The following is a 25,799-nucleotide window of genomic DNA, read 5'->3' as shown; positions in this document are numbered from 1 at the left end:
CAGAAAGTTGTGTGCACAGCTCAGACCATTATAGAAGCTAACCTCCCATCATGTAATACATCTCACTACCACTGAAAGGCTGCCAATATCAAAGATCCCTCCCACCCTGATAATGGTCTCTTCCAACCTCTTCCACCAAGTGGAAGATTCAGAAGCTTGAACAAGCATCAACAATTTCACAAACAATTTCTTCCCTGTTGTCATCAGATTGCTGAATGGACCTCTCCAACTTTAACTAATGTTGATCTTGTTTTGTGCACTCCTGTGCAGCCCTAACGTTACATGCCTCGATGCATCTAAGCGCCCTATGATGTATTTGCTTTTGTTTGCTATGATCTGCCTGTATTGCTTGCAAAACAAAACTTTTCACTGTACTTAATATTTATGACTACAATAAATCAAATGTAACTCTATCACTTCTCTTTTACAGAAAAAAATTGATTGATGAATCATATAATACCATAATGGTATTAATTAGAATCTGAATGAGAAGTATTTCACTCATCTTTCAAGGTTGCTCTATCATTCAATATGATCACAGCTAATCTCCTTCTTCACTTCCTCACATTATGCCAATGTCCTTTGATTTTCTTAGAATCCAAAAATCTACTAGTCTTGAAAATGCTCAATACTTTGACATCCATAGATATAAAGGGGAGAAATTTTCAAAGATTCGCAATCCTTTGAGCACAATATTCTGGATCTAGAAATTATACAGGACTTTGGTAAGACTTCTTAATTCCAATTCCTTTGTCATAAAGGTTAACAAAAAACAATTGTTTAATTGCTGTATTTTAATTTTCATTACTCATTAGCAAGGTACCCAAGTTTCTTTCAGTACCAACATTTTCCAATCACAATTAAAAACTATTCTGTTTTTGAATGTGATCTAACAAAACAATAACATCATGCTTCTTCTCTAAAATGAATTGGCAAAGTTCCAACCCACTCACTTAGCTTGTCGTTATTCCCTTTCAGCTTCTTTGCCTCTCTGCACTCATCCCTATCAGTTACATAGATTGTTTATAGCAGAGATCCAAACACCTCTTGCAGACTTACAGCCTGTCGAACTAAAAATAATCAGTTCACCCTTATTGGTTCTCATCTGCTCAATCCATGTTCCTGAGTCTTTTTTTTGTGTAAAAACCAAAATAATTATTGAAAAATCAGATACACTCCATTCACATATTCCTCTTCATCAACCATGCTAGTTATCTATTCAAAAAAAATTCTCCAGATCTAAAAAACAATTTTTATTCCTTAAATTGTGACATCTCAGGACAATCATGTTGTAATTTTCTTAAGTTACCACTACACAGGGTCCTTGATCGTAGACTGGAGCTTGTCTTTTCTACTGATGCCAAACCAACTGGTCTACAAATCTCCATTTCCTCCCTCCCTCCATTTTTTTCTTAAAAGTAGTACTGTTGTTACTTTATAATTTGTGTGACCTTTCTAATGCTAAGTATTTCAGGAAAATTAAAACTAATGCTCCCACGATTTCTGCATTCACCTCTTAATGCCAGGGGGACAATTTCAGGTTTGTGGTATTAGTTGCCTTTAATTCCATTAATTTCTCAATAACTATTCCTTTACTGATACTGATTTATTTAAGCTTATTTTCACTAGACCCCTGCTTCCCCACTGTTCTGCAATGTTTCTTGTATCTATCTTTGTTTGTCACAAAACATTTGTTTAATGACTCTGCCATGTCATTATTCTACTTTATCTTGTCAAAAATGACAATATAATCTATATTTAAGATTCTGATCGAGTAACAAATATTAACCAGAATATTGAGGATAATTCCCATTCTTCTTTGAATTGGTAGCAAGGGATCTTTTATATCCATTAGAAAGTACAGATGGGATCATGCTTTATCCAGTCCAAAAGATGGCATCTCTGACAATGTGGCACTCCGTCAGTATTGCACTTGAGCCTTGATTTTTTTTATGTTCAACTTTGGAAGTAGAATTTAAATCCAAAACCTTTTGATGAAAAAGCAATTTGCTACCAAATGAATCTTGGCCAATGCTTGTAAAACAGCTATTAGGATGTGAAAATTTCATCTAACAGTTATTCATTTCGAAAAGGACAACTCCATAAATAACACCAAAGTTTTGAAAACATCTATGGAAAGTACGGACAATGTTTCAGGATGATGCCAAAAACTGGTTTGTTTCCATACCTGGGATAGTATAATACATGTCACTCCAAGTACTTTCAATGTCCCCAGTCCAGTGTCCAGCATAGCGACCATGACTTGGGAAAGTGGACCGTGATATCACAAATGGACGTTTTCCTATCACCTTGATCAGAGCACTTGACATAAGGAAGAAGCCAATGTTAAATAAACAGTGACTTAAAACATGCGTCAACTGACCACTGCCAATTTACACCCCATTTCTTTCAATGGATAGTTACTTGAAAATAAAATTGTTCTTGCACTTTCCTCTTCAATAATGCAGTAAAATCATTTTAAAAGTTTCACAAGCCAGTTCATTGACAGACTTTGAATATTGGTAGGCGACACGTAATACCCCAGGGGTTGTGACTGACACTGCTCTGCGTACTTGGGAATCAGAGTCAGCCCACTGAGTCTGCACCACTAAAAAAAACACCACCTGACTATTCTAATTTCATTTCCAGCATTTGGCCCAAAGCTTTATGCCTTGGCATCTAAATATTTCTTAAATGTTACAAGGTTTTCTGTCTCTATAGGCAATGAGTTCCAGTTTCCCACCACACTCTCGATAAAAACATATTTTCTGACATCCCCTCTAAACCTCAGCTCAGTTGGCTGGATACTTGGTTTGTATGCAGAATTATGCCAAAAGGTTCAATTCTTGTACTGGCTGAGCTCACCATGAAATCTTTGCTTTTTCACTCTTCCCCAAGACTTGATTCTCAGGTTAAACTCAGCACCAGTGGTCTCTCTTTCAGGAATGTACTCCCTATGGCCCTCTGGGACTAGGATGACTTTCACTTCATATCACCTTGCTTAAAAAAATCTATTTAGGCTCTTGTTTCTATTAGCCCAGATGTTTTTGTTTTTCCCCCTTGTAGGGCCTTAACTTCTATTTGGAGCATTGTACTTTAGTATGTATTCATGTGGCAAACTGGAAGCAGGCAGGAAATGTTCTAGAATTACTAGGCACCAGGATCAGAGGTGAAAGACATAATATTTAATGATTCATGGTGCTGTGTACACAGTGGGTCTCTTGAGGGGAGTAGGAGCAGGCCTTTTGCAGTGGATAATGTTAAAACATACATCTGGAAAGCTCAAAGAATAGCCATTTGTTCATGAAACTGCAGAACAAACCAGCCAGCATAATGGAACTCATTCCAAAGTACTTTTGAAAAACTAAAAAGTATTCTGCACAGCGTTCATAAAATTTTGCTGCACAGAGCACTGCACCCATACCTAATAAAATTAAAACATTGTTGTTTCAATTGTCACTTACTCATGGGAAGCAATGGCCTCAGTCAACCCATATAGGTTGTGGAGGTTATAATGTGATGATAAATGCTGTTGTCCAGACATACACACAGTCCGGGACCTCAGATATCCCCCAGTCACACCTGGAACAGACAAGCAGACATTTTTTGTAACAATTTGATACTGTTCTTTGCTGTATGAATCAGAGATGAAGCAAAATATTGCACAAATCACAAGCCACCATGTATACAAAAAACAAAAAAAAACTTTAAAACACTATAAAGAAATTGGGAGGTCATGTTGCAGCTGTACAGGACATTGGTTAGGCCTCTGTTGGAAAACTGCATGCAGTTCTGGTCTCCTTCCTATCGGAAAGATGTTGTGAAGCTTGAAAGAGTTCAGAAAAGATTTAGAAAGATGTTGTCAGGGTTGGAGGATTTGAGCTATAGGGAGAGGGAGAAAAGGCTGGGGCTGTTTTCCCTGGAGCATCAAAGGCTGAGAGGTGACCTCTTAGAGGTTTATAAAATCATGAGGGGCATGGATATGATAAATAGACAAAGCCTTTACCCTGGGGTGGGGGAGTTCAGAACTACAAGACATAGATTTAGGGTGGGAGGGGAAAGATATAAAAGGGACCTAAGGGGCACCTTTTTCACTCAGAGGGTGGTGAGTGTATGGAATGAGTTGCCAGAGGAAGTGGTGGAGGCTGGTACAATTGCAATATTTAAAAGGCATCTGGATGGGTATATGAATGGGAAGAGTTTAGAGGGATATGGGCCAAGTGCTGGCAAATGGAACTCGATTAGGTTGGGACATCTGGTCGGCATGGATGAGCTAGACTGAAGGGTCTGTTTCTGTGCTGTATATCTGTATGACTCTATAAATGACAAAAAGGTTTCGAATGAGGAGGCTGAAACACAAATCTTGCTTTTGGTATTAAAGTTATCTTTTACCTGGTACATAAGGAGGATATTCTAAACTGTTGTTTGGACAACCATTTATTGCTCCAGTAACAAAGTTGGATGGTTCATTCATATCCTGTGAAACAAACAACTTAATTTTTATTTAATACTAGCTTAAAAGAAAGCTTCATTGCTTCATTCAGCAAATCTTTGTCTTGAACATTTCATTTACTTTCCTTTCGAAGTTTAAACTTCACTACAATTTGTGCACTACACAAACTGCTTGTTCTGACAGTATTCAAAAAGTGCTGATTTTCTCAATTGAATATACAAATCAATCAGTTCAACAAACTATTATTCATTGTTTTTCACCATCCGTTCAGACTCAGCTGTGCTGAGATGAAAACAGCTGGAATGACCTTGTAGGAAGGACAGCATTCAAGGTAGAACTGTGGCAAAAGCTGTGTCATTTTACATACAAAACCATGACTTTTCTGAAAGAAAAAAAGATGTTCTGATTTGCAAAAAGGTACCATTCAACATCAATAACAAATTTCTTTGTGACTGTACAGGCAGTGGGACAGAGTCTGGTTAACTGACATACGGGACTGGTTGCATATCCACAGTTTTTCAGAAACACTCATCCATTTTTACTTTCCTGTATTTAAGCAGTTGGGCTCAATAATTTAAGTCATTTCCTAAATTAACTTTTTCCGTTAACCAGTAAGTTGCATTAAGTACTCTAATAAAACAGAAAATTGTTTTGCTGTCGAGAAGCTGATTACTGCCAAATTTAAAAAAAGACATTGTTGAAACCTTCCATCCAAGTGTTGTTCCATGGTCAGCAAACTAGTAAATAAGGCTGAACCACTTGCTCACCATGCAAACCTTATGCTGAAATAGGACACAAAGCCACTCTGCTGGATATCAGCTACCCCAATCAGAACATATCTCACTGAATATTTTACAAACTCAGAAAATCAAGAGTGCTATTTACCACAAACAGGATGCTACAATTGAGTTAAAAGATGTTCTGCCTACCACAAACATCAGTAAATATCAGCGCTAATGTGGTGCCAAGTATTAGGTCATATGCCCTAAACATTTGCGGATTGTATCACAAAGCAAATCCATTTGGATTTCTGCAACAAACGTTCTAACCATACCCAACCAGCTTGCACTTGCAAAACAAACAGGCCAACACCCTGTCCAAAGTCAACTTGCCTGGTTTAATATTTAAAACCTGGAGTTAACCGTGAATCAGCATTAATGGGTGCATGCTTCATGCAACTGCCTCTACCAAAGTCCATGGTCAAATGATCAGTATTCTCCTCTCGTGCAGTATCATTTTTCTTCCTAAATATTGAGATTCTTGTAAATCATCTTGATCAGTGGAAGATACAAAGCTTCAACAAAAACATTTTTTCAGAATTACTCAAATACAAAACTAATGCTAGAACTACTGAATTATCGAATATTTTGAAGAATGCAATGCTAAATGAAGAATGTATTTTGGATGAGGTTACAAGGCTTTGAATTACATACACACTACCTCTAGGTGGTGCAGAGAGGAATGGCAAGTCAATGAGCCATATCTAACACTTGAAAAATTTAGTTGAGGCAACTCTCAAATGTTTTATTTACACCTCCTTTGGGATGAAAATGATGAAATTCTTTCATTATGAGCTCCATTTCCACTTATCACAGTTGTTGATTTTTTAAACCTCATATCAGAAACCTCCAAATTCCAAATTAAGTTTGATCTGCTGAAGCACAATTTTGCAAAGCAAACACAAATGCTATACAAACAAAAATATTTCCAATTTTCAATTATTATTCAATTACTTGTTAAATGAACACCAAAATTCATTAGTGCCACTTGTGCATGGACAGGGGAAAGCAAAACCCTTGGATGCACTTGTAGCATACACTCCAGAATTATACAGTAGCTATCCAATATACATCAAGGTCATTTACCTTCCACTGCTTTACCAATTCAATTCACTGGAAGACAGAATTTTTGAATTTTCATTTGCATACTTACAATCCACAACCCATCAAAGGACACTTTATTATGAAACTCCTTAAGATTTTCATACCACCAGTCATGAGTCTCTGGGTTTGTAAAATCTGGGAAAGCAGTTGGGCCAGGCCAAACCTATACAAAACAGACCAGAACACAATTTAAATCTGCTTGGTGGGACTGGGTGGTAAAAGTTCAAATCCTGTCAGTTACAATGAGCAATGAGTTTGGAAAATCTTGTGTTCTGCATGTTGTGGTGACTGATTTCAATGCAGTGCTATTTATAATTTTATTAAGAAACAGCACAAGGATAGTCTGAAAATTTCTGAACAAAATGTTTTTTTTTATAATGTATTTTTATTAAGAAAAAATAGAGTTTTAAATATTACAACAAATACAAAACAATGCAATTCAAAAATAGTACAAAACTAAACCTAAATAATAAAAAAGATTCCCCACCCACCCTCCTATACGAATGTATAAACATATATAGTGAAGTATAAAATTAAACAAAAACCTAAACTAGCTATTTAACTAAATAAATAAATACTTAACAACAAACAAATAAATAGCAATAACTCAGCCCAGCCAAACAAAACACTCATACATTCACAGTTCCTTCTCCCTGGATATTGGACTCATAAAACACAATCGTTATGGCTATATAAAAGCCTTAGTTAATGTGGCAGATATATCTGCGTCCAGGTATTTCAAAAAGGGTTGCCATGTCTTGTAAAAATTCTCAGTTTTGTGGTGTACCATATTTGTGAGAAAATCCAGGAGAATATGCTCCATAACAATCTTCTACCAACCCAACAGGCTTGGGGTTTTTTCGGATATCCAACCTAGCAAGATATTCTTCTGTGCACAGAACATAAGAATATTGAAAAGTTTTTTCTTATGCACGTCTGCAGGAAATACAATTGGTAGGCCCAAAAGGAGAGAAATAGTGTTCTTCTCCATCCCTACACCTAAAATCCTCTCCATTGCACCCACCACAGCGCTCCAATATGTTTGAAGCCTGTCACAAGACCAAAGACAATGGGTAAGAATACCCGTTGCACTTGGGACATGCTGAAGATACCCCTGGTTTAAATTTTGACAAACGGTCTGGGGCTAAGTGGACCATGTGGAGAATCTTCAACTGTAAAGCATGAGTCCTATTGCAAATTGATATCTTCCTTGCATTCTCCCAAATATCCTCCCATGCTTCTGAAGAAACTTCAACACCCAGCTCTCTTTCCCACAGCTTGCAGAGTCGATCAGACTCATCTGAGATGGCACCCCCCAATTGGTGATATAGAGTACTGACAGAGAGTGTACTCTTAGCCCTTAGTACCCCTCTTTCTATGTCAGATTTGTAGGGATCAGTCAAAAATGTGGTCTTTTTTTGAATAAAATCCCTAACTTGAAAAAAGCGAAAGAGGTCTCTATTAGGTAACTCGTCCTTCCGTACTAACTGATCAAAGGACATCAATACATCTCCCTCAAATAAATCACCCATGCAAGATATACCCCTAGCTGCCCAACGTTTAAGTCCTGAATCTATCATACCCGGTTGAAAACCCGGCATACTCACTAAAGGTGTAAACAAAGATGTTTTGCCAATATTACCTTCCCTCTGCTGAATTGTCCCCCATGCTTTAACAGTATTGATGACTACTGGGTTATGGCAATATTCCCTAACTGTCCTCACCTTGTCCAAAAACAGCAAACTGGTAAGGGGGCACCTTGCCTGGGAAGCTTCGATATCTAGCCATATTGAAAGAGGGTCCCCACAAACCCAATCACTCACGTAGGTCAAAGGCGAGCTTAATTGGTCATTTTTAATGTCTGGAATGTCTACTCCCCCCAATCTGTGAGGCAACTGCAGTTTGGCTAATTTAATGAGGGGCCGTTTACGGTGCCAGATAAAGGAGCTGAACCAACCGTTCAATCTCCTGAGTGTTTGTTTATTTAAAATCAGGGGGAGCATCCGTATAGGGTATAGCAAATGAGGAAGAATATTCATCTTAATAAGCGCTATCCAACTCAACCATGAGACTGGAAGTGCCTCCCTTCTTTGGAGATCTTGTTTAATTTTTTCAAATAATTGAGTAAAATTGGCTTTGAACAGCCAATCCAGAACTGGTGTAATGAATATGCCCAAATACACAAAACCCCCTGTGACCACCTAAATGGGAATTTATAGTCACTCTCAAGAGCCAACTCTTTCGTAAGACCATTCATAGACATAGCCTCTGATTTAGCAAAATTAATCTTATACCCTGAAAAAGCGCCAAACGCGTGAATGCATTGTATCAGGCAAGGCACAGAAACTGCTGGATTTGTCAAGAAAATTAGAACATCGCCTGCATACAGCGAGATCTTATGTAATTTTGACCCCACTTCTAGAGCTGATATATTGAGATCCCCACGAATGGCCTCTGCCAACGATTCAATCACCAACATAAAAAGAAATGGTGAAAGGGGACAGCCCTGCCGGCTGCCCCTAGAAATATTAAAATTGCTTGATCGTACACCGTTGGTAATGATCGCCGCGAGAGGTACACTGTAGAGAACCTTGACCCATCTTATGAAAACTTCGCCCAGACCAAACCGGTCTAGAGTATAGAAAAGGTACAGCCACTCAACTCGGTCAAATGCTTGCTCTGCATCTAAGGAAATCACCAATCCCTGTATTGACTGCTGTTGGCATACAGGAAATATGTTAAGCAGCCTCCTAACATTATTGGAGGATCTGCGACCCTTTATGAAGCCCGTCTGATCCTCTTTAATAATAGAGGGTAACACAGTTTCCAACCTTAATGCGAGAGCCTTAGAGAGGATCTTAAAGTCCACATTTAAGAGCGAGATTGGCCTATACGAAGCACAGTCTCCCGGATCCTTCCCTTTTTTAAGGATAAGTGGAATATTGGCCTCTCTCAGAGATGGCGGGAGACAATCATGACTGTATGAATCATTAAACATATGCACCATCGGGCCTGACAATATACTTATAAATTCCTTATAGAATTCACTGGGAAGTCTGTCAAGACCGGGTGCCTTTCCACTCTGAAGCCGCTTCACAGCTTCCTGCACTTCTTGCTCTGATAATGGGGCATTGAGAAAGGACTGTTGTTCAGGAGTCACACTTGGGAACTTCAGATCTCTAAAAAAGGATTCCATTTTGGCCTGCCCCTCCTCACAATTCTCAGACTGATATAACTTAGAGTAGAATCTCTGGAATGCCACATTAATCTTTTTAGAATCACATGTTAGGTTCCCAGACCCTTTCCTAATCGCTGTAATGGTTTGTGGGGCACTTCTCTTTCTGGCAAGGTATGCTAAGTATTTTCCTGACTTGTCACCATGCTCGTATAACCTTTGCTTTGCAAAAGCCAGCTCCTTCTTTGCCGTCTGCGTAAGCATGGAATTTAGTGCAGACCGCAGTGACATAATCCTCTGTAGTTTGACCAACGAGGGTCTGTCAAAATAGGTCTTTTCGGCTGCCTTCAACCGTGCTTCAAGGAGATGTTGCTGCTCACCCTTCTGCCACTTCCTACTGGTGAAATATGAAATAACTAACCCCCTGGCATAAGCTTTGGCAGTTTCCCAAAGAACAGATGAGCTATCAACCGAGCCTATGTTGATGTCTAGAAATGCCTGAAATTCCCTAGAGAAATACTTCACAAACTTACTGTCCATGAGAATAAAGGGGTCCATTCGCCAGTACCTTGAATCCACTGTAACATCCTTAATCTTAACCATGAGGTACACCGGAGCATGATCAGAGATGGCAATATTACCAATCACACAGGATGCCACCAGATCCAGGGTTACCGCAGGGGTCAGTAAAAAATCAATCCTCGTGTGACATCTATGCGGATTGGAGAAAAACATGAAATCCATACCTGTAGGGTGGAGACACCTCCAGAAGTCCACCAACCCTAATTCCCCACACAAACCCAATAACTGTTTAGTTTGTGCAGAGGGTATCGAGGGACCATTAGGCAACCTGTCTACTGTGGGGTCCATGAGGCAGTTAAAATCTCCCCCTATAATGATGTGCCAAGACTTGAGACTTATCAGTTTAGAAAAAGCATTTACCAAGAATTTAACAGGATGAGCTGTGGGACAATAAACATTTAAAATACCATATTCTTCCCCATTTATCAAGGGCTTTAAGAATTACAAACCTCCCGTATGTGGCTTTAACACATTCCAACAATTTAAATGAGAGATTTTTCCTAACCAATATAGTCACTCCACTACTTCTGGTATTAAACGATGAAAAATAAACTCGGTCAAAGCCATTCTGCTGTAATTTCAGATGCTCCTTATCATCCAAATGCATCTCGTGTAACAAAGCAATATCCACCTTCTCTTTTCTAAGACTCAAGAGTACCTTCTTCCTCTTAATTGGTGAGTGACTTCCCTTGATTCCAGGTACACCATTTAATCAAATCATTAGCCATAATCTTCTGCAATTACATTTAAATTCTAGAGAGGAGGAACCCGAACCACAAATTGCTGAGCCTTAGTGTCGCATGGTCTACCAAATATAAAAACTACATAAACTAAAACCACTACATTTAACAAACATACAAAATTATTAAAAATAAAAACCAACAAAAACCAGAAAACAAACCAACATATAAAGCGCCAACAGCATTGAGTAGGGGAACTCACCCCCTGCCCGGAGGGGGCAACTACCCATCCCAAACTGCCCATAAATAGGCATCTAACCATCTCAATCACTTTCACTTCTCCCAGCTAGACCCGCATCGCAAGCACAAGCTAAAAAGAATAAACACCCCATAGAATATCAATATGAATAAAAAAAATTCTTTTATTAAAGAAAGGGGTAATAAATACCCCACCCATCCTTTGGTATGTCCTAATTTAGAAATTTAAAATGTACATCTTAACCACCGCCAGACATAGTTTGAACCAAATCATTATCAATAGAGGAAAACAAAAGGGGGAAAAACAAAGGTCCAACTGGATTTCGCCCATTTCTTTTACAGAATGATAAACGCATACCCAAGCAACAATATTTATACATACTACAATTCTTTAAATTAGGTTAGTTTGTCCACAAAGTCTCTTGCCTTTTCCGATGTGTCAAAGAGATGCATGGATCTATCTAAGGTGATCCGGAGCACTGCCGGATATCTCAGGGAGAACTGAATCCCAAGCTCCTTCAGTCTTCTCTTGACACCATCATACGATTTTCGTTTCTGGATCACTGCCGCTGAAAAGTCATGAAAAAAACATGGTCTTAGACCCCTCATAAATTAGGGCCTTTGGATCCTTCCCCTGGAGTCTGGAAGCCTCTGTTACTCTCTCCTCATCCCGGTGATAATGGAACCGCACCAGGGAAGGACGAGGGCATTGACCCAGACCCGACCTCCACGCTGTGACCCAGTGAGCCCTCTCTATCTTCAATCCTCTCATGCCAGTCTTCAAGTCAAGGAATTTCGGAAGCCAATCTTCAACAAATTCCGCAGGCCGCTCACCTTCCTTACCCTCAGGCAGACCGATGATCCGAATGTTTTTTCTCCTGCCCCTGTTTTCAAGATCATCCACTTGGTCACACAAATTACAAACCTGCGTCTTCAGGGTTTGGATCTCAATCTTGAATGAACTGGCATCAGCTTCCACCACTGTGACCCTGTGCTTCACCTCATCTGTCCTCTTCTCCAGGTCTCCCAGCTTCTGCACATGCTTCTGTAGCATAAGAGAGACTGGAGCCAGTTTCTCTTCAATCTGTTTCCCCAGCATCTCGTGAGATTTCGAGAGCTGGTTCACAAGGTCCTGGAGAGTAATTGGCTCCGAGGCTGCTGCAGGCTGAGCTGCAGGCCCAGCCTCAGATGCTCCTCCTCCCTTTTTAGGCATTTCTGGACAGCTGAAAATACAGGTAAGTCAATTTTTAAATGTTTCTTGGGGCTCCACAATCTTTCCAATGCCCCAAGAAATCCTGATGACCTGATGACAAATCCTGACTTTGGTAGAATAATGCTTCTGCCACTTGCAACTGGGTTGGGTGGGTTAAAGAACCATCCTGCTCCTGCTGCGATGCGAAGCTCTGCAGTGTGATCTACTCAGATCGCCACCATCTTAGATCCCCCACAAAATGGGCAGCACGGTGGCACAGTGGTTAGCACTGCTGCCTCACAGCGCCAGAGACCCGGGTTTATTTCCTGCCTCAGGCGACTGACTGTGTGGAGTTTGCACATTCTCCATGTGTCTGCGTGGGTTTCCTCTGGGTGCTCCGGTTTCCTCCCACAGTCCAAAAATGTACAGGTTTGGTGTACTGGCCATGCTAAATTGCCCTTAGTATTAGGTGCAGGGGTAAACGTAGGGGAATGAGTCTGGGTGGGTGTGCTTCAGCGCATCGGTGTGGACTTATTGGGCCGAAGGGCCTGTTTCTACACTAAGTAATCTAATCTAAATAAAAATGTTATATTAAAACGTTGTGTTCAACTGAGACTGTGGCTGAGGCATATATCTGTGACAGCACTAGGGAGGTTTACGGTGCATCAGACCTTTTGACATTGATGTTAGCAATACCCACTTTTCCTTTTCTTCCAAATGAAATTAAACTTTAGGCTTCTTATTCCTGACCCCTCATTCCAGATGGTCACAATGTCTCATTCTCTAACTTGGTTCCACTTGACATTTTTCTGCAACTCCGATACTTGTTCGGGCGTCCCCTTACGGTTTAAGTAGGATAAGGTTTTAAGGCATGCATCTCCAACTCATCTTTTGTGGTGGCTATTGCACAAAAGTATCTCACTGATTAACTAGTGAGATTAACATTCTAATCTAGCTTTGCAATAAACTGACTACACAATCACAACCATTGGCATCTAATGAAATTATACTTACCAGCATGTGCAAGAATTGCATTAGCAGAATTTGACAATAACAGTTCTGATGCATGAAAAGAAGAGTTTCTTGAAACTGATTCATTAACTGATGTGAGTTTGCCATTGATACCTACAGAACCCTTAAATCTTGAATATTTTGACCCTTAAAAGTTTAACCACTTTTTTGATTTCTTCACATAGCAATACTTTGGTAGAATAATGCTTCTGCCACTTGCAACTTAGAAAGTGAAAAAAATTGAATGCAAAATCAAAAGCTCCTTGTTGCTGCACTGACCTTTCCAATCAATGGTTGGCCAGTTTCATTTTTAATGAAAACACCTCTCTTCACACCGTCATCATATGGCTTGTATGACCCTGCTGCCTGGGTACTGCTGATTCCTGGATCCTACAGTGGAAAGCAAAAAGTGAGCGTTAAGTAGTCTTAAAGGAGACACCCACCGCAGATGTTCAATCCAAAAGAAGGTGACAATTAAATAACATTACAAGCTGAACATGTGTTGACACTGGACAAAATCAAGATGGCCTGCCATTTAGCTGTAAAATGTGTCAATATAACATCTCTTGGTTTACACAGCAAGGTTGCCATTTAGTAAACTTACTCACAATGAATTATACTCCAACAAAAGTTAATATAAACAAGAGCAAATATATTGCGCATTGAGGGAAAAAGGAGTCTAATAGTGTCACCACAAAATGCAACCTGCATTCTACTCTGAAAAATGCTGCAAAATACCCATTTGAAAAATTTACAATTTTCAAAATGATTTCCTACCTGTCATACTTTGTGTGCATAAATCTCACATCCTGCATTTACCAGATACTGACAGCTCGCAACACGAAGGTCAAGAAACCATAAGGCAGTTCTTGTCTTTACTGAAGAATCAACATCAGTTTACACTCCAAATACCCTATCCTCATTCATATCGTTAATAGAAGATATTCAAAATAGAAAACGTTAAACTAAATTTTCTCTTTGTAAAATTCAAAAATTCTAATGGAATTCTTCTGTACAAAATGCAGCAGTGCATGCACATTTCAGAACACTATCATAGCTTGGACAGAAACTCATCCTTTTGCCAAGGAGAAGGCAAAGCTGTTCAGGTCGATTCAGAACTATTCTCCTTTTTGCCTGTCTTTTGCTGGTTCTTGGAACTTCGTAATGCTAATAAATTTCATAAAACCTTTATATATCACATGCTTTGTCCACTATAGTCCATTTTCCACACTAGCTTTTTGTAAATATGGATAATTTACCCAATTCCACAAGAAATATACATTAACTAGAATGGAATGTCCTAATCCTTCCAATAAGTGCAGATAAACTTCATTAGATTAGATTAGATTCCCTATAGTGCGGAAACAGGCCCTTCGACCCAACCAGCCCACAATGACCCTCCGAAGAGTAACCCACCCAGACCCATTTCCAACTGACTAATGCACCTAGCACTATGGGCAATTTAGCATGGCCAATTCACCTGACCTGCACATCTTTGGACTGTGGGAGGAAACCCAAGCAGACACAGGGAGAATGAGCAAACTCCTCACAGACAGTCACCCGAGGTTGGAGTCGAACCTGGGACCCTGGTGCTGTGTGGCAGCAGTGCTAACCACTGAGCCACTGTGCCGCCCGAATCATGTAAATCAATCCACCCCCACCTCATAACCTCATTCCATAGGGAAATCCTTAATAACTACAGCTGAAGAACCAATTTTGGAAATTTGGGAAAGGAAAGACTAACCTTGAAATAAATTTAATACATATACTTACTCTAAAACACTGACCTTCAGCAAATATGAAAATTCTCATTCTTAATACTAAATAAAATCAATAGTTGAAATACTTGAATCTTGGATAATTTGTTTCTTCTCACCACAATCATGACGTACTTCAACCCCTTTTGGTGGAACTCATTTACCATCTGTGGGTAGTCCCCATAGTGCTCTAAGTTATAAGTAAAGTCCTTTCTTTTATCCATATAATCAATGTCATTCCACTGTACATCCTGCAGGAGAAAGGTAAATCATTAGCAAAAAAATGAACAGTTCTGTATCTGGTTGATAACCAGTAATGCAGAAGGGTGCATTGTAAGTATTTTTAAACTGCCTTCTGTTTACGATTATGCACTACCCATTCTTGCATATTTATAGTAACCAAGAGGACAGTCATCCAAGCATATATCTCTGCCACCTCATACTAACAACATTATTATGTATTGCACAGCAATTACGTACTTCTTCCTTGAAACTATCCCCCGTTCTGGTTGATGTTCTAATTAAAAAGATTAAATAATATTTTTAGGAAGAGCTTCTACCTCATGGAGGAGGTTTCAAGCTAATTGACAATGAACTAATTTTGGAAAACTCTGCTCACATGTGACATTTGTAACAAATTAACCATAACAGCTGAGACAGTCCACACATTCTAAATCAATAACCCACACATTATAGAAGTGCTTCCCAATGTTAATGGATCCTGAAAAACAAATGACCCCAGAATTCAGATCCATATACTTATCAAAAACTAATCAGTTCTTCTAGGGCTGTGAACTATAGTTGGCTGAAATCTAGCCATTAGTTTTTCAGATATATTGCTTTGAAACATGCTAACAAACTGGGACAAAACCTTACCTCAGTCAACTTTCAGTGACGGTGAGAAATAAATTTCTAAATTGTATGCAGCTTTCTGGAAAATGTGATATTTGCAGCTTCTAAACCATTTCTTCTACCTGAAGCAAAGATCATGGAGAATTTGCACATCATGACTTCAACAAGTTCACTACTTTTGTCATGACTAAAACTCCTGGGATGTGTACACTGCTCAGTCTTGATAAAAATTTGCCAAACTGAACTACTAAAAGCAATCCATTTACTTTGCAGAATTCCCTCTGGACAAATTCCGATCATAAATTGACACGCCCTGCTTAAATTATGCTGGAGATATTGTTGCTAAGGTGAGGTTTTATTTACTATGATTTAAAACGCCTATTTTAATTCAAGGTTAAATGGGGCATGTGATGTCCTTTGAGTCTTGCCTGATGATAAGTCAATGTGACCCTGGTTGCCATGGGAATTGGAGCCCAGATAAAACTCTAATGAAATTCTCAAATACCAGCTTTCACCTGATCATAACAATAGACACATCTGCCCTTGAATCGTAGAAACTTAGACTAAGGCAGTCAGACTTGCAAACGAGTAGAAGATACTGGAAAGCTACTAATGTGAAAGTAGAATATATTCTCCTTTAGAACCTCTGCAAGATCATTTGCAGAGATCAAGAAGTTGCCCAATGGTGCCTAATGTCCAATTGGATATATTCATAAGGATGAGCAAAGGAACTTTTAAAAGAACTATGGAAAATTTGCTCCAGTATAGCAGGGAGAGACAACCAGTTGAAATGCTGGGAAGGATTTGGCAGTTTAGAAACAAAACTACAGTTCTGCTGGGAATGTGATGAAATGTATAAACATGGTGTGAGGTTACACCATGTGGATGAAAAAGCGATATGGAATGCCTGTTCTGTAACTTGGAATATTACTAAGAAGTGTTTAATCAACGCTGATTATAGTTTATTTCAATAAAAGTCTAATATTAAAGCAATCCACAGCAAGCTTTCAAGCTGGTCACTGAGAATTCAAATCTGTTTTTTTAAAAAAATCAATCACTACAGGGAACGTAACTACTTGAAACCCAAATTGGCAAGAAACAGTCTTGTAAAACCGAACCACAGAGTACTAGAAGGCTTTGCAGAACTTGCCCAACCAGTACCATTGTAACCACCTGGTACGGTAGCTGGACTAGAATCAGAAAATTTCTCTCGTCACTCTTTTCAAGTCTTGCTGATCAACCAGACTGGTTGTTTGATCATCAACAGTGCCCTGAAACATTGAACTTAACTGACACAAGAACAGATTATTAAGTCTACCTCTGAGGATTGAGTAAACTCCAATCTTACATTGGTCATTTGTGTCATCCTGCAGAAACCCCACACCAAGATGATACACCCAACTTGGTCCACTGAGTACAAGAATAACCATTACTTTATCATTTGTTTGACAATGTCTGTTCGAATCCTTACTAAACAAATGGAAGTCATTAGTACCTTCTTACAAGTAGCCCTGTGAGGAGTAGTACTATTGATAAAATAAAAATGTTTATATCATCGTCATCTGGAGCTCTATCTACAGCATGAAAATACAGCTGATTGTATTATGAATGTACTATGGTGGTTCTGTTAGTCAGAGATGCAAAGCACCACTAAAACAACTCAAGTGGAACCCAAATCAATGAAATCAAGATGATATTAGCATATTCCCCATACAGTACAAGCAGTAAACACTAACTCTGCCCAATAGATTTTGAACAGATCTTGGAAGTCAAGGTACGAGACACTATGGGACACCTACAGCAGAATTACGTTTAACCACAATTTGCAACCTCATGGCCCTAATAATCAAGATGATCAACTCAGCTTCAATGAAACGTTGTGACTGTAGTGAGAGAATAAAGATAATAATAAATATTATTAAGTTCCAATCAATCTGAGACAACTTCAGTAATCACCAGTTCAGCTTCAACCGTATTACCATGTCTGATTTTGAGGCCCAAACTTCAGTAGGGATGTCAATGCCTTCAAGATAATGTAGAGATTTGTCATTATGGAAGCAGAGATTAAGGACTTTTATTTGAGAGAGGCAGTGAGACTTTTGTCCTTACAGAGAAATTTAATGGGACAATAAAGAGAAATGACCGAAATGATTATGTGTTGATCGAGTATAAACCATTCCCGACTGCAGGAAACAATTTCAATCAGAGGCATAAATTTAAGATAGTTGGAAAAATGTCTGGGAATAAGAAGACTTTTTTCTTTATTCAGCATGTTGCCAAAATCAGGAATGGATGCTGCCTGAAGAAAGTGGTGGAAGCTATAGTAATGACCTACAGATAGGGAACTGCATATATACAGTATTTGCAAAGGGGAAAGGGATAGAGAGAAATAGCTAGGGAGTGAGACTTTTTGGATAACTCTCCTGGAGTCTGTAAATTAAAAATGGGCCAAAGGGCTTTTTGTCTTATATAATTCCATAAAAATCTGAATTATTGAATATTTCAATACAACAGGAAATCTTATCAGACAATTTTGATGTTCTGTGCTTTAGATCCTCCAGCAGTTCTGTACTGTATCTTTCAGAAGAATGTTTCATTGGCAAAACTAGATTAGTTTCCACACAGAAATATCTCTTTACCTTTGTATACCTACCTGAGGCATATTGGCTTTGCTCATGTTTGCCACAACTTGTCGGGTGACGTTGGTGCTGAAGTAACCATACTGACATAGATGAAATCCCAGACTCCAGTATGGAGGCATTATAGGATAACCTGCAGGTCATAAAAATGTATATTAAGGTGCTCTTCCAAGTAGCACTAGCAAAGAAATGGCATTATATATCACTTTCCATGACATCTTGCAGTCAATTAAATACTTTAAGTGTTTAAGTTACCATTTTAATAATGAAAGTGTGGCAACCAATTTGTGCACAACAGCAATGTGATAAGACCTCAAGATCTTAAGGTATAGGAGCTGTTCAATCCACTGAGACTGCTTCACCATTTGACCATGGCTGAGACAAACTACTTTTATTCATGTTTATTGAGAGATAAATATTGGGCAAGACACACTGGAGTACTCAGCTGCCCTCCTTTGAGATATTGCCAAGGGATCTTTTACATCCAGCCCAGAACAGACAGAACCTCAGCTTAATACCTCATTCAAAATATGAATGCATCTGCATCAGAACTTTATTTCAATGAGCTAACACACACTGCAGCAAAGAGGAACTACGCAGAGCAGAGGAAAATCACCTATACCATGTATTCAAAAAGAAAGGGTATGCAATGAATACAGTACACCAACTTCTCAGTAACAAACTCAAGCAAGCAGACAAAACACGTCCAGAAACTCTAGCCACTCTCCCCTATATCAAAGACTCGGAAATGACTGCCAGACTACTCAGACCCCTTGGCATCATGGTAGCCCACAAACCCACCAACACACTAAAACAGCAGCTAATGAACTTGGAAGACCCTATATGGACAATAAACAAAACTAATGTCATTTACAAAATACCGTGCAAGAACTGTAACAAATACGACATTGGACAAACAGGCAGAAAACTAGCCACCAGGATACATGAACATCAACTAGCCAGCAGGAATAGAAAGCAGGAATCATGCACAGTGCTTCGCCTGAGGCCCACTGAAGATGTTACCTAGTAGGGTTATGGAATGTCTGGAAATGAACCTCCCAGCTCAGCAAGCAAACCTGCATCCAGAACCTCAACCTGAGGTACAAATCTTCTCAAAACTAGCTAAGACATATGAAATATGTAGAGCAAAGGGAAATGACATAAAAATAGAAGTTGACATTGATTTCTGTTCTAGGACATAAGTTAGATAAAGGAGAGCCAGTGGACATGATCTGTTTGGATTCCAGACGTCCTTTGACAAGTTGGTGCACAGGAGGCTGCAAGTGAGATAACAGCCATCGTGTTCAGGGCAAGGTACTGGCAATGACTAGAGGATTGGCTGACTGGCAGAAAGCAAAGTGTGGGATAAAGGGTTTTTTTTCAACATGGCAGCTGGTCACCGGTGGAGCTCAGCAGGGGTCCGTGTTGAAACTACTCAGAGGAGCTGAGTGTCTAAGATAAGTGAGGGAGAGAGTGACATGACATGAGTGCAGAATGTAGACAGGACAATAGGGTAGGTCAGGTTACGGCAGGGGTTGGATGGTCAGATGTCTAGTGTCCAAGATTGAGAGACTGGTCAAATATTTGGGGTTGGGACAAGTACATTTTCAGTGTGAGAGGTTAACATGGAGTTAGAGAAAGTTTTAGCTTTCCTAACTTTTCCTGGCTAACTACCAAGGTAAATAAGTCAAAACCCTCTATAGTCTCAGATTCAGGGACTTTTTCCAGAAGATTACAATACACAAAGCAAGTTCCTACTTCCCAGGGAATACTATACTTTCAATGCGCCTGAGGGTTCTTAATGCACATCCTTCTGTCTATGCCCTGAGACTGGATATGTGAAGATAGGAAAATCTGCGCTTTGGTTTTTATCAACTATGAGTTAATCCATTTCAAAAAACAGAATTTGCTTAATAATTTTCTAACAGCACAAAATGGGTGGATATGAGTAAGGCTATTTCCCTGAATTATTGATTTAACAAAAAAATCAAATCTTGTACTCAGCCAGGAACCATTTTTCAATCATGAAACAAAAACATGAACATTTGCGCAGAATAAATGAAAGATTAAAAGGCAAGAATGATTCTGCTGGGTATTAATTCTAGGTCTTTCTGAAGTGTAAATAGTAAGTGGTGGTTTAATCTTACCAATAACATCCATGTACTGCCTTATCACTGTTTTTGGATCTGGACCCAAGAACACATAAAAATCAAAGATTCCTCCAATTGTTCTCCAGGTCAGGGCAGGGGCTGGCTGAAGTAATACATCTGGATGAAACAAACATGCAATTTTCTTAACAGCATATACACAAACAACAGCATCACATGGATTGTGTAAATGGGTTGCCATGTTACCAATTCTATCAAACCGTGCAATTACATAACTGTACATGGGAAGGGTTTATGATTAACACACAATCCTGATCTAGCAGAGTTGAAAGAAATGGCAGTATCATCCTAAAATAAACACAGAAAAACAATTTTGAATATTTCTTGTAAAATCCTATACACAGACCAGGGTGAGGTTCCTGAATGATTCCAGATTGGATATCTCAAATCATTCAGCTCCTAGATAAGGAGGGATGAACTAGCTCCCCTTCTTTATTCACCCACCCTCTTGGTTGGTCACAATAATGTCGACTTAAAAAAGAATCCCTTCATTTGGAGAAGCGTCTCTTCCAGACCCAAATTAACATGTTTTAAAAGGAGCCAATTTAAACAGGCTTTCATGAATTAAAACAGTGAGTCTGTTGATTACTAAACATGAGAAGAATAAGCAATACAATACCAACACACACATTAGAAATAGAGGCGAAGCCAGAAAAAATCCTTTTCTTTAAAAAGAAGTGTATGGATCAGTGTGAATGTTTTGAAGAGTGGATTGTTGAACATTGGAGTGGAGATTAACAGCACTGGCATGGAAACTACTGGCTGAAAATGTCAAATGTTTTAGTTTTGAAAGTTGCTGTTGCTCTGATTCTTTTCAACAGTGACTGAATTCTAGCATTCATGGTGAGAGTGCCCTTTTGTTGTCCTGTTTTCTTTTGCCTCGCCTGCTAGCTGGCTGGCTGCAGGACCTCAAAGTGAGAGAAATACTTTTACTGGCAGTAAAGGGGTGACCAGCAGACGTTCTTCAGTGTGACTTGCATGGCACAAGAATGCTCAAACCCAGGCTAGTGTGCCTGGGTATCTTAGTCCACTGGTACACGAGAACCTTCTGTCCCACTAGCACATTCCAAATAGAGTTGAAACTAGCTTTTTAAATCCTGTCTTTCTGCATTTTTCAAATGGAATAGAAACAAAATGTACTTGCAGTTTGGAACATAATCCACAAGACATCGTCAGCCCTTGTTATCTTTCTGGTCACAAGAGATCACAATCTGTTTAGACTTGCCTCTTCCCACTTTGAAGAGCTGTTGGTTGAAGATCCCTTGGGGTAGCTCAGTGGTTAGCACTGTGGCCTCATAGCACCAGGGACTCTGATTCGAATCCATCCTCGGGCGACTGTCTGTGTGGACTTTGCAAGTTTTTCCCGTGTCTGTGTGGGCTTCCTCTGGGTGCTCCAAGTTCTTCCCACAGTCTAAAGATGTGCAGGTTAGGTGGATTGTCCATGCTGAACTTCTCAGTGTCCAGGGTGGCAATAGAAAATGCAGGGTTACAGGGACAGGGTAGAGAGGTGGTATTTGTGGGATGCTGTGCAGAGGGTCAGTGTGGACTCAAATGGACTGAGTGGCCTACTTCCACATTGTAGGGATTCTTTAAGTGAAACTTTGAGGATTTCTCTCTCAGACAGCTACTAACTTTACATTCACAGCTACTTTGTTTCAAATACATATTTTGAAATTACCAGTTAAAATGTATATATTATTTCAGGTCTCTGACTCATATTGTGACAATAGAAAAATGACAAATATTCTATATTTGTAAATTGGCCACTTACAGCCAAAGTTTTGGATAAAGCAGACAGGCAAAACAGCCAAGTGAGAGAGACCACAAACAAACCAAAATAAACATATAAAACATGGAGAAAATGCTTACTTGCATTGCAGGTCATCATCTGATCAATGTGATTTAACATTTAACAGCTCCAACAGATCTTGAACTTTACTCAGAATTCTATTACATATTCAAGCAAGTTAATTTCTTACCCTTGGCATTACTGTTGAACAGGAAAACACCATGAGCTTTTCCATCGTCTTCCATCACCAAGTAGAAAGGATGTGAGCCATATAAATTGGCATGTGGCTGTAACAAATAAGTCAGTACCAGTCAAAGTACATGAATTATATTATTGAGTTTGTAAATTATTCTTTACTTTTTATTTTAAAAACTGAGGGAAACTTCAAGGCATCCTTTTGCATGTATTCTCCCTGCTTCTTTGGAGTAGACTAGTTGGGCTTTGCTCAGAAAACAACTAGAGCATCACTCATATCTCTGGCAATTTTAGAATATTAGAAATGATAGTAAAAGTTTCTTTCAATACATAAGAAACAAACGACAGGCAAAAGTAGATATTGGGCTACTTCAAACTGATGCTGGAAGCCTAGTGATGGGAGATGAGGAAATAGCAGGAGAACTTAATAAGTACTTTGCGTCAGTCTTCACACTGGAAGACATGGATAATATCCCAACAATTAATGGGAGTCAGGGGGCGGAGTTGAGTATGGTTGCCATTACAAAAGAGAAAGTGCTAGAAAAGCTAAAAGGTCTTAAAATTGATAAATCTCCTGGCCCCAATGGGTTACATCCTAGAGTTCTGAGGGAGGTGGCTGAGGAAATAGCGGAGGCGTTGGTTGAGATCTTTCAAAAGTCACTGAAGTCAGGGAAAGTCTCGGATGATTGGAAGATCACTGTTGTAGCCCCCTTGTTCAAGAAAGGCTCAAGACAAAAGATGGAAAATTATAGGCCAATTAGCCTAACCTCGGTTGTTGGTAAAATTCTAGAATCCATCGTTAAGGATGAGGCTTCTAAATTCTCGGAAGAGCAGGGTCGGATTAGAACAAGTCAACATGGAGTTAGTAAGGGGAGGTTGTGCCTGACAAACCTGTTGGAATTCTTTGAAGAGGTGACAAGTAGGTTAGACCAGGGAAACCCAGTGGATGTGGTCTATCTAGACTTCCAAAAGGCCTTTGATAAGGTGCCACACGGGAGGCTGCTGAGCAAGGTGAGGGCCCATGGTGTTCGAGGTGAGCTACTGGTATGGATTGAGGATTGGCTGTCTGACAGAAGGCAGAGAGTTGGGATAAAAGGTTCTTTTTCGGAATGGCAGCCGGTGACAAGCGGTGTCCCACTTCAGTGTTGGGGCTGCAGCTGTTCACGTTATATATTAATGATCTGGATGAAGGGACTGAGGGCATTCTAGCGAAGTTTGCCAATGATACAAAGTTAGGTGGACAGGCAGGTAGTACTGAGGAAGTGGGGAGGCTGCAGAAGGATCTAGACAGTTTGGGTGTGTGGTCCAGGAAATGGCTGATGGAATTCAATGTGAGAAATGCGAGGTTTTGCACTTTGGAAAAAAGAATACAAGCATGGACTACTTTCTAAATGGTGAGAAAATTCGTAAAGCCAAAGTACAAAAGGATCTGGGAGTGCTAGTCGAGGATTCTCTAAAGGTAAACATGCAGGTTGAGTCCGTGATTAAGAAGCGAATGCAATGTTATCATTTATCTCAAGAGGGTTGGAATATAAAAGCACCATTGTGCTACTGAGACTTTATAAAGCTCTGGTTAGGCCCCATTTGGAATACTGTGTCCAATTTTGGTCCCCACACCTCAGGAAGGACATACTGGCACTGGAGCGTGTCCAGCGGAGATTCACACGGATGATCCCTGGAATGGTAGGTCTAACATATGAGGAACGGCTGAGGATCCTGGGATTGTATTCATTGGAGTTTAGAAGATTAAGGGGAGACTTAATAGAGACGTACAAGATAATACATGGCTTGGAAAGGGTGGACGCTAGGAAATTGTTTCCGTTAGTCGAGGAGACTAGGACGCGTGGACACAGCCTTAGAATTAGAGGGGGTAAATTCAGAACAGAAATGCGGAGACATTTCTTCAGCCAGAGAGTGGTGGGCCTGTGGAATTCATTGCCGCAGAGTGCAGTAGAGGCCGGGACGCTAAATGTCTTCAAGGCAGAGATTGATAAATTCTTGATGTCACAAAGAATTAAGGGCTACGGGGAGAATGCGGGTAAGTGGAGTTGAAATGCCCATCAGCCATGATTGAATGGCGGAGTGGACTCAATGGGCCAAATGGCCTTACTTCCACTCCTTTGACTCATGGTCTTATAGAAATTGATTTGCACCAGTCAATTCAGGGAAGAGGCCATCATCACTGAGATCATTTCATTCATCACCTGATGTTCACACATAAATTTCTAGTGGAGTGACATCAATGATCAGAAACATGAACACAATTTGATTTCATTCTGAAGTGGGAGATGACACGGGGCAGGGTGACACTAGGCACATGGACACACAAGATGGCCACTGAGCCATAAGTTGGCCACTTGACACATAAGATGGCTGCTGGACCACAATATGGAGAGAGACAGCAGATCAAACACAGACACTGTCCGGGGCCACCAGAATGCCAGCACAATGCACTCACAACCGAGTTAATTAATTTAAGGCAGACGGGGGAGAGAATACACGAGTTGCATATACTACACGCTGAAGTGTGTGGGTGCAGCCAACACCTTTGATAGAAATGTTAACAGGCTGGTACGGACTCAATACAGAGTGATAGTAGCTAGGGCTACAGTAATTGTCCTTCTCAGGAATAGTGATTAACACCCATTACTATAGCAATGGACTTCCTGTGCAGACATTGAAACTGACAATGTCTGTGCTGAATCTGACAACAACTGCACTGAAAATAACAAAGGCTGTCCTGGAATTGACAATGACTGCATCAAAACTATTAATGATTCTGCAAAGTTTACAATAAACTAACCATATTACAGAGATAATAACCTCATCACTGACCTATATCACAAAATGTATAAAAGTATCTTGACATGTGCTCTGGGTTGAGAGAGGACTCACAGCTTGACCACTGTGCTGTTGGTGTTTTTTCTCTCCCTGGAGCTCCAGTATTTCCTTGTACAATAAACTCTGACATTGAACCCCGACTCTGACTCCGAGGCGGGTGATTTTCCCCACAACAACTGGCGCTGCGAGCAGGGTTTGCATGTGACTTGGTCGAAGGCCATGATTGGGGGGGCTGGGGTAAGAACCAATTTGTACCTGCAAACAGGAAGAGTCAGACTGGGCTAAAGACAGTTGAAAAGGTATACCGATTGTAATGTCTAACTT

The 25,799-nt window shown here is 39.8% G+C and overlaps 1 protein-coding gene across 2 annotated transcripts in view; it reads right to left on the bottom strand.

The window, feature by feature from the left end:
- The window catches only part of LOC140464018 (lysosomal alpha-glucosidase-like), a 63,167-nt gene that overhangs the window by 16,384 nt on the left and 20,984 nt on the right, over positions 1-25,799 (bottom strand). For both annotated transcript variants that reach the window (XM_072558622.1, XM_072558621.1), the window contains exons 5-13: positions 22,630-22,726; positions 20,630-20,749; positions 18,497-18,615; positions 15,111-15,242; positions 13,514-13,624; positions 6,386-6,499; positions 4,393-4,477; positions 3,465-3,582; positions 2,189-2,322 (exon numbers count right to left, since the gene is read on the bottom strand). In XM_072558622.1, coding sequence (XP_072414723.1) covers positions 2,189-2,322; positions 3,465-3,582; positions 4,393-4,477; positions 6,386-6,499; positions 13,514-13,624; positions 15,111-15,242; positions 18,497-18,615; positions 20,630-20,749; positions 22,630-22,726 — 1,030 coding nt within the window. The remainder of the gene's footprint in view (positions 1-2,188; positions 2,323-3,464; positions 3,583-4,392; positions 4,478-6,385; positions 6,500-13,513; positions 13,625-15,110; positions 15,243-18,496; positions 18,616-20,629; positions 20,750-22,629; positions 22,727-25,799) is intronic.

The sequence above is a fragment of the Chiloscyllium punctatum genome, chromosome 39 (genome assembly GCF_047496795.1).
Source record: "Chiloscyllium punctatum isolate Juve2018m chromosome 39, sChiPun1.3, whole genome shotgun sequence".
NCBI lineage: Eukaryota > Metazoa > Chordata > Chondrichthyes > Orectolobiformes > Hemiscylliidae > Chiloscyllium > Chiloscyllium punctatum.
Note: the sequence above shows the minus strand (reverse complement) of the source record. Positions and strands in the feature narration are given on the sequence as shown.